Genomic DNA, 12,923 nt, shown 5'->3' on the forward strand with positions numbered 1-12,923 from the left:
GCCTTACCAACTATGTAAAAGTGTCTACTTACTATGAAAGCTGAAGTTCCTCTCAAGTGACACATGGAGGTCTTTAGTGTATTTGTCTATGATCTGCTGGATGTGGCTTCTGTTCTCCACTGGTGTCAGGTAATCACGCCTCTTATATCAGATTGAATCACAGCTCTGGCTACTGTTGGACTGGAACTACCATCCCTGGGTTCCCCAATTACAGAATAGTCACATCTCTGCAATTCTGACTGGGCATCTGAAAGAGCATAAAATAATAATCAATTGGCGAGAATAAAAAAGTTTATGAAAAAAAATAAAAAAAAAATAAAGTTAAACTGGTGGTAGGAAATAAAGCTTTAGCTGTAACAAGTACATGTGTGATAAGGGAGATACGAATATGCCATAGAAAAGTGCTACAGTGGCCACGGTAGAGTATATATAATGTACTCTGAGAATGTGGGCAATAACACAAAAGTTGCAGTAAAAGCACAAAATATTCACACTTCAGTCTGGATGCCTTTTCAAAAATGACCCATATACATTTTAAAGGTTATTGATAGTTCTGTACACTATATTCAAATGTGGACTGGACCCCTTTTTGTTTTCCATTTTGTATTGGCAGTGAAAAAAAACAGGCAAAATGGAAAAAAATAATAAAAAATTCACCAATACCATCGTTAAGGCTACATTCACGCTGAGGCGCTGGCGGTTTTAAAGCGGCGCTTTGCAGGCGGGTTTGGAGCGCTGCCCATTGTTTTCAATGGGAAGGGTAAATACACCGCTCCTACAGCGCTCCAAAGATGCAGCTTGCAGGACATTTTTTCCGCTTCCTGCAAGCGCAACCGCTCCAGTGTGAAAGCCCTCGGCTTTCACACTGGAGAGAGACAACAGCAGCTGTTTGAGGTTTGAGATTGTTAGCACTCTAGCGCCTGAAAAGCACCCCCATGTGAAAGGGGCCTTAGAGGAACACATTTTTCCCACCAGGGAAAGTTTTTTTTTGGGGGGAGGTGGGCAGGAGTTGGGAAAAAAGGATCAAAATTCACAGTAGAAAGATACAACGAAAAAAGGAAAGATTTGCACATTACAGGAGCTAAAACACAAGATAAACACTGATGGTAGATGAATGGCGGTATTCTCAGTGAGGCATTTTGTCACATCTTTACCACAACCAATAATATCTGGAGAGGACTTATTAGCTTTTGAGCGTATGTGTACATACGGGTTCATGGCCTGCTGGGAGAGTGAGGTTATTGATATCAACCCCTCTAAGGAGTATATGGAAACGCTATATAGACGACGTGCTTCTTTTATGGGATGGTGATTTACCCTCCCTGGAGGCTCTCTTTTTGAAGCTCAATTCGAACGATAGAAGCATTAATCTCCAATATGAAGCTGGCCAGACGGAAATTCATTTCCTGAACTTGAATATATTGGTAGTAGATGGTAAATTAATTACCACTACTTAGACCGATCGTAACGCATATATACCGCTGTCATAATGCTTCATGGCTAAGAGCTGTCCCTAATGCCGCGTACACACGATCGAATTGTCTGGCGTACTTAGTCCGACATACAATCCGGCGGGAAGTTGGGAACATGGATAGGGATGCTATGCCCGATACCACTAAAAGAGTTAGACAAGTTAATGAAGGATATGCATGCTCCTTCGTGTCACAATACTCTAATCAGCATTTTTCTGTCAGAAAGATTTTTAATAAATATTGGAGTCTCTTGAAGAACGATAGAGTCCTTGGAGCTGTATTACCTGACCGTCCGATTGTTAGCTACAAAAGGAGCACCGTCCATACGCCATATGATTGCTCCAAACGTTATTGACCTCCCTAAGGCCCCTTTCACAGTGGGGCGGTGCGGCCGTCGGCGGTAAAGTGCCGCTATTTTTAGCGGCGCTTTACCGTCGTTTTAGCGGCGGTCTGCAGGCGCTAGCGGGGTGGTTTTAACCCCTGCTAGCGGCCGAAAAAGGGTTAAAACCGCCCACATAGCGCCGCTGCAGCGGCGCTATGCCGGCGGTATTGTCGCGCTGTCCCATTGATTTCAGTGGTGAATACACCACTCCAAAGATACAGCTAGCAGGACTTTTTTCACTGTCCTGCTAGAGTGAAAGGGGCCGTTTTTTTTCAGGCGCTATTTTTAGCACTGTAACGCCTGAATACCGCCCCACTGTGAAAGCAGCCTAAGACTATTTCTTTTTTCCAGACAATGAATGGTTTTTATCCTTGCAGAAAATGTGAGGTTTGTGGAATTAATTCCTTTAAGGGGCGTAGGTGTGAGTTTTCAGTCTACTCAGACTAATAAGACTTATGATATAGGGTCCTTCATTACATGCACGTCCCAATTTGTTGTGTATATGATACAGTGCCCTTGCTTAAAACAGTACATAGGCCGCACTAAAAGAGCTTCGCATGTGCGTCTTTCTGAACACATAGGTAATATTAGACGTGGATTTAGCAAGCATAATTTATCAGGGCACTATGCCAAGTATCATGACAAAAAACTGAAGGGGACTCCGTTTATGGCCTTGGAAAAACTACAACCTCATTGGAGGGGTACTAATAGGGGTACTAATAGGGTCAGAGCTATCTCTAGACTTGAGACTAGATGGATATTTGAGATGCAGTCTTTTGTTCCTCATGGCCTTAATGTTGAATGGAACATTAATTATTTTATTAATTTAACTCTTAATATAAATAGTGTGTTTTTTTTTAATATTACATTTTTTATATTACATTTTTATAATAATTTTTTTAGTTTTAATTCCTTCTTGTTTTTATATGTTCACGTAAACGTTGGTCCACTGCGCTTTCTTAGCTGTTTTTCTGGTTTTCCACAATTCTCCTGTTTATACTTTAGCGCCCCCTAATAGACAGAAATCGGATACTGGTTTTGTTAATAAGCCTTGTTGCGCTTTGCCTTTTCCCTTGCGTTTCCTGTTCTGCCCAATATTTGTATTAACAGCCATCCATGTATCTACAGGATTTCCAGTATCTAAGATGGCGGTTGCTATTTTCGCTTATGGGGTGCCAATACTTCTTAAAATGGTTGCGCCTATTTGTGGGGCGGCAGTAATTAAAATGGCGGCGCCTCTTTACATATCCCAGGCGGCCAGTTTGTAAGATGGCGCTGCCTGGGTATTTAAGTGTCTAGTGTGCTGACTGCTTCACTTGGCCAATCCCCAGACGACGTCCCTTCCTGACGAAACGTGTAGGGCGGGGCCAGTGACGCTGACGTCATTACGCTGCACTCGCAATTGTCGGGCTACAGGAATACAGCAGGAAGACAGTGGAGACGCCGTGATTTCTATCTCTGATGTTACGTGCTATTTTCAAAGCCTGCGTTTGTAAGTGTAATAATATATATATAATATAATACCTACTTTTATTAAAAGTATTTGGAACGATTACTCTATGAAGACACTTTTGCTTTTTCCTTATGAGCGGCAGTTATGTTATACGCATTGAGCTTATGGGCAGCCTAGAGGAACCTTAAGGATTTGGGGACACCTGCGAAGTTTCCCTGCACATGGAGAGACCATTGTTTTGTGGTCATTTGGAGTCGGTAAGGGTACCTTTACTAATCTTTGGGTGTATTACATCTTTTCTGGATTGAATCATCGGTTGGGATTAAGGAATATCTGCTTCACATCTATTTGAGACGGGACTTTTTTTTTACCCCCCACACTTGTTGCATGGACTTGAATTATCACTATTATTGAATATTGTTCTTTTAATGAATATTTGATTTAATCTTTATTATTTTCACTAGAGTAAGCAATCCTTTCACTGTATTTAGGTGGTTGCTTGCCTTAGTTTTATTTTACTAAGGCTCCCTTCACCACTACTGGGAAATTGTATGAATTTATTTATGAATTCGGTGGGTGCTTGCCTTAGTTTTATTCACCACTACTGGGAAGTTGTATGAATTTATTTATTCACTTATGAATTTCCTTTACTATAATATACCATTTATTCTTGATACTTCATAGGTATTTATATTATTAATTTATTTTAAGGTATCTACTCAATGGTTATTTGGTTTTATATTTATTAGCGCTGCACTCCTTTTTTGTATGTGTACACTAACAACAAACACAAAACTCTGCATCTCTCGAATCTATACTTGGTGACAGTGACTGAACCAAAAAATAAATAAAAAATCCATACATAAAAAAAATGGAAAAAGAATTAGACCCCTTTCACACGATAAGCCGCTGTGATCCACCTGTCTGTTTTTTAGGCGGATCCAAGTGGGCCATCCATTGACTCCTATGGGCAGGAGGGTGTCAGCAGAGATGCGTTCGCTGACACCAGCCTGTCATCTGATCAAGACAGACGTATGGTGATATGTTTGCCATCAGTCTTGGCGGATCAGGCGAGATCTGATGAAAATGGACATGCTGTACGTTTTTGTCCAATCTCCCCATAGAGATCAACGGGCCTCTGACAAGTCTGTCCCCGCTCAGTGAGCAGAGACGGACCTGTCATCTGCTGTCTCAGCAGAGATCAACAGAGCCATCTCCCACTGAGCTGGTGGAATTTGCTGAGCAGATCTGCCCCGTGTGAAAGGGGCCAAAGTAACACAGGTGACTGAACAATTTGGGAAAATTATGAAAATGGTACATAGTTATGCAGTATATAAAAATACAACAGAAATGAATTACAAATGCCTGACTAGATAGTATATAACAACAGATAAAGCGCATAAATATCAAATAGGGAAATCACCACATTGTTGGAGAAGATGTAAAGTAGTGGGAACTATGGACCATATATGGTGGGAGTGTCCAAAAATAAAGAAATATTGGAGAGAGAGAGGTATTGCAACAAACAAAAGATTACAAATATGGAAATATTGGAGGATTCATGGGTCTGTCAGTTCCTGAGGCTTTGAAGATGCTTTGAAGCACCACTAAAGCGACATGGGATATCATTTCCTAAGTGAAGCCAAAACAAAGTAAAATGCAAGGTGTGAACAGGACTGTAAACAAACCATTTTATTTAGTGATAATAGCTTTGACAGGCGTTTTGAGAGCTTTAACTACCAGCCGCCGCAGTTGTACTGCGGCAGGTTGGCTCTCCTGCGCAAATCGCTGTCATTGTACGTCGGGTGCGTACACATCGATCTGTGGGCGTGCGCGGCCATTCATTAGTGGGGAAGCCAATCATCAGGTTCGGCAGACTCTATGTCGGCCCGCCGGTCACCCACGATCACTCCAGAGAGGCAGAACAGAAATCTGCCAGTGTAAACAAACTGATCCACATTCTGTCAGGGGAGTAGAGCTAGATGGTCTGTTCCAAGTGATTAGGAACAGCGAACTCTCTACTCCCTGTCAGTGTCCCCCCCCCCCCACAGTTAGAAAAACCTCCCTAGGGAACATTTAACCCTTTGATCACTCCTTTCCTGTCCATATCATTTTATACAGTAATCAGTGCATTTTTAAAGCACTGATCACTAGTCCCAAAAAAGTGTTAAAAGTGTGCGGTCTGCCACAATGTTGCAGTCCTGCAAAAAAATTAAATAAAAAAAGAAACTCTATTGTTATTCACCAGTGACAATTACAGGTAAAAAAAAATTATATAATAATAATGCCATAAATATATCCCCTATTTTGTAGACGAGATAACTTTTGCACAAACCAATCAATATACACTAATTAGGATAATTTTTTACTAAAAATATGTAGAATACATATTGGCCTAAACTGAGGAAGAAATTTGTTATTTAAATTTTTTTTTTTTTTTTTTATTTTTTAGATTTATTATAGCAAAAAAGGTTTTGTTCTTTTTTTCTTCTCCATAATGGTCAACTTTTTTCACTTATAGCGCAAAAAACAAAAGCTGCAGAGGTGATCAAATACCACGAAGAAGAAATCTCTATTTGCGGGGCAAAAAAGTATGTAAATTACGTTTGAGTACAGCGTTGCACGGCCACGCAATTGACAGTTAAAGTGACGTAGTGCCGTTTTGCAAAAAAAAAAAAAAAAAAGGCCTAGACATTAAGGGGGAAAATCTTCAGGTCCTTAAGTGGTTAAAAAAAAGCACGTCTGATGCCATGTTTTGAAGCAAGTGTAAACAAGCCCTAAAAATCTATTGTTATTCGTCAGTGGCAATTCCATCACAAAGGATACAAAAGTCACAGATAAAGCTGCTGAGAGAAAGTTTATAACTGCTGATGGGAAGGCCTTCCTGCTGGAAGGAAATGGACCAAGACTAATAATTAGGGTGTTGTATGGAAACCCAAGCAGCAGAAAGATGTTTGACAGGACTTTGTTTTTTTGCAACATTTATTTTTTATTCTATACAACACAATACAAACCAGAGTTCACAGGACTGCTTTCCGTCTTCTCACTGGTCAGGAAACTGCCAGTTGATATGGTGGTTGTGGACAAATAGTCACTGATGCCATCTGGGCTCCGTCCATGCGTTGCATTCCCCTGTACAGATAAAACAGTTATAGCCATGTTCCCAAAAACAAAATATGAGATTCAAGCAGTGTTGAGCTCAGATCAAGTGTAGAAACCACCATGGAGTATTTCTGGACAGTATAGAGATCATCACAGCTCAGGTTTAGGAGAGAAAAAAAGAAAAAAAAAAAAAAAAAAAAAGAGAAGCAGACACAAAAGAGACACAACTTCAAACACACTACAAACCACAAAACAATCACCATGCATACAACACACACGGCTTCTCAGTTCCCGATAGATCACCGCCAAGCCGGTGATCTGGTTTGGCTATTGTTCATCACTGATCGTTCCATTTCTGAAGAAAAACGATCTCAGATAACAGCAGACTAATAAAAATCATGAAATGTCACTTAATATGGTACTTACAAGTGTTGCAGCCCATTGTGTAGACGAGTGGTTACGGAAAGGCTCTGTTCCATCACCAACAGGGAATCCGGGTGCTGCTGGGCTAATCAGGTTGTCTAAACGAAAGATGAGAGGACATCAAAATAACACAGTCATAAGACTGTCCTACTAAAGCAGGGATCTCCAAAACTACGGCCCTCCTGTAGGCATAGCACAACTCTGACATTCACAGACATGACTTTGGATCAGTTGTAATTGCGCAAGTTGATATTGTGGTAATCCTATGTAAAGCGAATTTGCGTAGTCCAGTCGTGAATCATCATGGATCCGTCCCATGTGAAAGAGCCCTTAGTTTCCCTGCACAGTCCCATCCCCACTTCAGTTAGAACACTCCCTAGGATACATATTAACCCCTTCACTGCCCCTAATGTTAACTCCTTCACTGCCAGTAACATTTTTACAGTAATCAATGCAATTTAAATTGTGCTGTATTAATCCCATTGGTCCCAAAAAACATGTCAAAATTGTCCACCATAATGTCGCAGTCACGAGAAATAAAAATTCCAAAAACTATCCCCTATTTTGTAGACGCTATAACTTTTGCACAAACCAATCAATATATGCTTATTCCTATATTTTTTTAACCAAAAATATGTAGAAGAATACATATCGGCCTAAACTGAGGAAAAAAATGTTTATATTATATATATTTATATTTTTGGGGGGGGGATATACATTATAGCAAAAAGTTAAAAATAAAGTTTATTTTTTTTCAAAATTGTCGCTCTTTGTTTATAGCGCAAAAAATAAAACCCCCAGAGGTGATCAAATACCACCAAAAGAAAGCTCTATTTGTGGAAAAAAATATGGACGTCAATTTTGTTTGGGAGCCATGTCACACGACCACGCAATTTTCAGTTAAAGTGACGCAGTGCCAAATCACAAAAGTGGTCTGGTCTTTGGCCAGCCAAATGGTCCGGGGCTTAAGCGGTTAAAGTGTGGCGTTTGAAACACTTAATAGGTGATTAGCGCTTTTCAATACAAATATTTGTGCAAAACCAATATTATGAAATATATATTCAAATGTGAAAAATTGCATAAGAAAAAAAAAAGTACAAAAAAAAAGGAAAGAAAGAAAACAAATAAAAATAAAACAGTGCTCAGTACCAAAAACAGCCAAACTGTGATAAAAAGAACTTAAATGCTTGTGTCTCCAGCCAAGAGACAGTCCCTCTGTGAGCCCAAATCACCTCATGTGACAAATGCAAAATTCCCACTCACCAGATGGCAACGACCAATAGGTGGTGGCCTTTTGTTCAATATCCACAGGACGGATAAGCAGTGAGATTCAGCAATTCACATAAAATAGATACAGCCGAATGTTTAATGTATTGAGTGGACTGATATTATCCTCCACTGTGGAGATTATCAATACTACTCCGGGATTGCTATGTAATCTGCACAATAAACTGTTTATGTATGGACATCAAGAGAGGGCCCTTGAAAAAGAGGGGACTGTACAAGATCGAGATGCACCGTGACCTTTAGCTTTTGATAATGTCACATAATGAAGAAATGCATGAAGCGGAGATGCACGGTGCATAACTAGTGAATGGAATGCACGTAGGCCTTGCCCTCGCCGCATATGCAAACCCATAAGGCAGGTCAATAAACCTTACATTTTTACCGTTTTTTTCTTTATCTCCACTATAACCTACCACTGGAACGATCGGATATTGAGGAGACTACACCAGAGAGCGGGTGGACAACACACCTAGGTCAGAGACCACACAAGCTCTTGACTCCTATTTGTCGACTCACATTAGGGTCAACACCATCTGGTGAGTGGGAATTTTGCATCTATGTCACATGAGGTGATTTGGGTTTACACAGAGGGACTCACTCTCCACTGGAGACACTATCCAGACCAGAATTTGAGTGCAAAGAACCTTTTTCATCACAGTTAGAAGGCCGTTTTGAGACTGAGCACAAATTTAATAGGTTTTCCTTTTATTTTATGCAATTTTTCATTTTTACAATATTGGTTTTGCACAAATATCTGTATTAGCAAGCGCGGATCACTCAAGTGTTTATTGCTACGAGTATGTATTTTAAATAGTTGTGTATCCGTAGCAACACAGAAATGTAGTTACGCAAAAAAAACAAAACAAAAAAACACACCTGTACCTAATCATCAAATTGGCAGAAACAAAACTGCATAATTTGCCCTTTCTATCTGTGCCCGGGACTTCCTGTAGTAGGGTGACAAAGCAGATTCCTCTGTAGTAAAGTTAATGAAGCATTGTCAATTTATTCAGGGCTGTGGCATCACCTAGCAAAGAAGGGTGATCAGCCATGTCCTGATGAAAATCCTCTTCCTTAATAATAAAAAAAATATATATATCAGCAAAGGCCACGCCTCTGTACTCCTCAGGAGTTGTGACTGACCATGTAGCCCTATTCATAGCGCCTATCCCCCATTCTGGCTGCAGCGTGCGCAACAATATAACCAGTGATATTTTAGAGGAGTTTTTGGGTGTTTCCCCGAACCTGGGACCAAATGAGTTAAAGGCCAAGTTACAGTTACGCTTTTGGGAAAAAAAATGTTTTTTTTTTACCTGCAAAGGCAAAAAAAAAAAAAAAAAGTGCATTTACTATTTTCTTTTCTAAGGAGTCTGCAGAGAATAACACCCGTGATCAGCAGATTACAGGCGCAAGCTCAGGCTTCTGCAGACCTTGAGGATAACTGTCTGCCAATACCTCATAGGGCAGGCAGTTACCTGAGAGCAAAAGTGGTCTCCAAACTGTGGCCTTTGCTTGGCTTTATCCGGCTGCAATATTCCTCCCATTGACACCAATTATGAGGCATTATTCCTCCAATACCAATGACGGGGCACTATTCCAGCTCCTACCGACCAGAAGTGCTTTTTTTTTTTTTTAAACTCCCATTGATGCTGGGGCATTTTCTATTCTTGGGGGACCACAGTCCAGCCCCCCTAATGTCTGAAGGACAATAAACTGGCCCTATGTTTAGAAAGTAGAAACCTGGACTAAAAGCACACTCACCAGCACCCTCGCAGTTCATTGAAAAGCACAAACCATAAGCCACAATGGCAGACGGTACTTGTAGGTATTCATTCACCTGAAACTGATTGTATGACGCACCTGTGTGGGCAGAGCCCTGCATGAACACGTTATTTTCAAATTGTGGCAGCGAATGTGGGGAGAAGATCCCCCCACCCGTTGTCACAAGGAGAGGGGGGGGGGGGGGGACTTCAGATGCTGGAACACGTTACATCCTACAAACGGGTGGCACAAGTAACAGGTTCTGAAGAACTTATCCCTGCCCTGCCCTGCCCCCCCCAAAAAAAAAAAAAACACTGCCGCAACCATTAAAAAAGGAATAAGAGGAAGGATTGATGATTTTACAATATACAATTTTTAATATACATATTAAGCCAATATGGCTTTTCATCCACAAGTCAAACCTCAATAGTACTGCATAACGAGTAACAGGACAACACATCTGAGCTCAGATCAAGTGTAGAAGCCACCACGGGTTATTTCTGGACAGTGTAGAAGTCATCATCGCTCAGATGTAACACACATACAGGAATCACAACACTCTCAGGCCACACACTCTCTCAAACATACAGAAAAACAACCACACATTGTCCCATTCAAAGCACAAAGACTAACAGACAACAGTCACCACATACAGAAAAATACGCACACACACACACACACACACTTTGCTTCTCAGCTTGATAGATCACAAACCAGCTCTGCAGGTAATCAGATTTGGCTCTTTTTCATCACTGATCGTTTTTGCGTATCAAGAGCTAAAAACGACCTCAGATAGCAGAATGAAAATGACAACAAAACATGACGGGGCAAATGAGTAACACATACAGATAAGAAAGATGGTAGAATTTTCCTTAAAAATTGATTTCAGTTTTACTTTGCTTAAAAAGTGTTACTAGACGCTCGAACATGTCGTTCAACGGGGAACTCAACGGGGAACTTGCTCCCTTTCATATCCTGCGTGACAAATTTAATGTGCCTACATGGGCCCACTTCCATTATCTTCAACTCGCGCATGCTTATCGCTGTCAATTTTTGGGACAACCGGTCGTACTGGAGTACTCTGAGCTTGAGTCCATCCTTCGGGTAAAAGACCTGGAGAAACCCATGTCTCAGATTTACAGGTCCCTACTGGTTGCTGCCGTCCCCGAGCTGTCCTCCCTCCGCAGGAAATGGGTGGTGGACATACCGGAGTTGGATGACGATGACTGGAGGGAGATTTGGGATTTTCCGTTCTCCCCTTTGGTTTCAGCCAGGGACAAATTGGTCCAATACAAAATTGTACACAGAGTCCACTACACGCCCCACAGACTGCACAAGATGTCGCCGACGCACTCCCCGGAGTGCTGGCGCTGCTCCTATCAGCCGGGAGACTTCATTCACATTTTCTGGGCTTGCCCAGCGATTGTATGCTTTTGGAAAGAGGTTCTCCTGGTGATAGTTAAGACCACTGAGGTTAATATTCCTTGCGATCCTAAATATTGCCTGCTGGGGCTGGTGGAACAAATGTTGATCCTCAGGGCTAGGAAAACACTCATATCCCTGTTGCTCTACTATGCACGCAAGGCCATCACCATGACCTGGAAACAATCGTCTCGCCCCTCTATTAAATTCTGGAAAAACCTGGTGAACGCTAGCTTACCCCTCTATAGGGCCACCTACTTGAACAGGGGTTGCCCAAAGAAATTTGAGAAGGTGTGGAACTGCTGGCTGGATGATAACACAACGGCAACAGATGTAGTAAATAACCCATAGTTCGGTATGGATGTAGTATGGTTATAGGCTGACCCACCTGCTCTTATGACACTTTATCCGGTCATTTTAATACTTAGCACGAATTATCCTACAATATCCTCTCCCCACAGTGGGGTATAGATAGGCAAGTTTATGTTTGTGTTAATTTGCCCTGTTGCGGTCGGTTGCCGCATCAGAGGCAGGGTATATGTTTTGTAATGTGCTTTGTTGTGGCCTGTTGCTGCATTTGGAAGTTTACCCCTGTGTGGGAAATGTTTGGCCCCTGCGTGGGCGATTTGTATGACACTGAAAATTCAATAAAAAAAAGATTTAAAAAAAAAAAAAAAGTGTTACTAAACCCAGTAATATGAAAATAGTTCCTCAATATCATGTGACCTAAACAGTTCAACTGAAAAGGTATGTGCAGGAAGGCTACGCTCTATGTATTATATGGCCTTGCCAAGAAAGACAGTGCCGGAGGGAAGGATCTGTCCATATATTGTCAAAGATGCTTTTTACACAATGCAGAGGATTAAAGAGGAAGTAAACCCTAATGGGTTTACTTCCTCTTTCATTCCCTGCAAAGGCAAAGCATAATGGACTACTATGCATCGCATAGCCCATTATGTGTCACTTACCTGACACAGGAGCCAGCGAAGTCGCCGCTGTCCCCTGTAGTCCGCCGCATCCATCTTGCTGGTGGCGTCTCGCAGCTCCGCTGCTGTCATTCGGTGAAGCCGCGATGACGTCACTCCCGCGCATGCGCACGGGAGTCGACACACGCGGCAGCTCCATTCTTGGAAATGCCGCGCTCAGTGCGCCTCTGTCTACGGCGCATGCGCCGTAGACAGCTGTGCCCGTTTTCGGGCAAATATCTCCTAAACCATATAGGTTTAGGAGATATTGCTTGGACCTACAGGTAAGCCTTAATCTAGGCTTACCTGTAGGTCAAAGTGGTTTGTAAGGGTTTACAACCACTTTAACCACTTACACCCTTACAGGGCACTTTTCCCTGCAGGTAAGCTGTAGGTACTGGAAATATCTCCTAAACCTGCACGGTTTAGGAGATATTTAAAATATACGCTTGCGCCGGCGTGATCGGTGCATGCGCACTTTAGAAAGGGGACGGTCGTGCCATTTCTATAGGCCCCGTGCCCTGACTGTCGGCTGCTGCCCGCATGCGTGGGAGTGACATCACGCGACTCTGGCCAGTCAGAGCCGGAGTCCACGGCCCCGGTGTTAAGGAATCTAATGTAAATAATGATAATCAGAAAATGTTTATTTGCTTATG

At 41.8% G+C, this 12,923-nt stretch overlaps 1 protein-coding gene and 1 non-coding gene across 2 annotated transcripts in view; both read right to left on the bottom strand.

The window, feature by feature from the left end:
- Window positions 1-12,923, bottom strand: part of CEP295 (centrosomal protein 295) — a 150,450-nt gene that overhangs the window by 51,414 nt on the left and 86,113 nt on the right. Inside the window, 4 exon segments of the mRNA XM_077484983.1 lie at window positions 33-140; window positions 143-247; window positions 6,322-6,439; window positions 6,836-6,930. Of these exon segments, the coding sequence (XP_077341109.1) occupies window positions 33-140; window positions 143-247; window positions 6,322-6,439; window positions 6,836-6,930 (426 nt within the window).
- Window positions 10,572-10,638, bottom strand: LOC143986627 (small nucleolar RNA U2-19). The gene has a single exon (XR_013276559.1). It is a non-coding gene; the product is annotated as a small nucleolar RNA U2-19 (small nucleolar RNA).

This window comes from Lithobates pipiens, unplaced genomic scaffold (assembly GCF_037356315.1).
Source record: "Lithobates pipiens isolate NorthernLeopardFrog02 unplaced genomic scaffold, aLitPip1_a1.2 Scaffold_17, whole genome shotgun sequence".
Taxonomy (NCBI): Eukaryota; Metazoa; Chordata; class Amphibia; order Anura; family Ranidae; genus Lithobates; species Lithobates pipiens.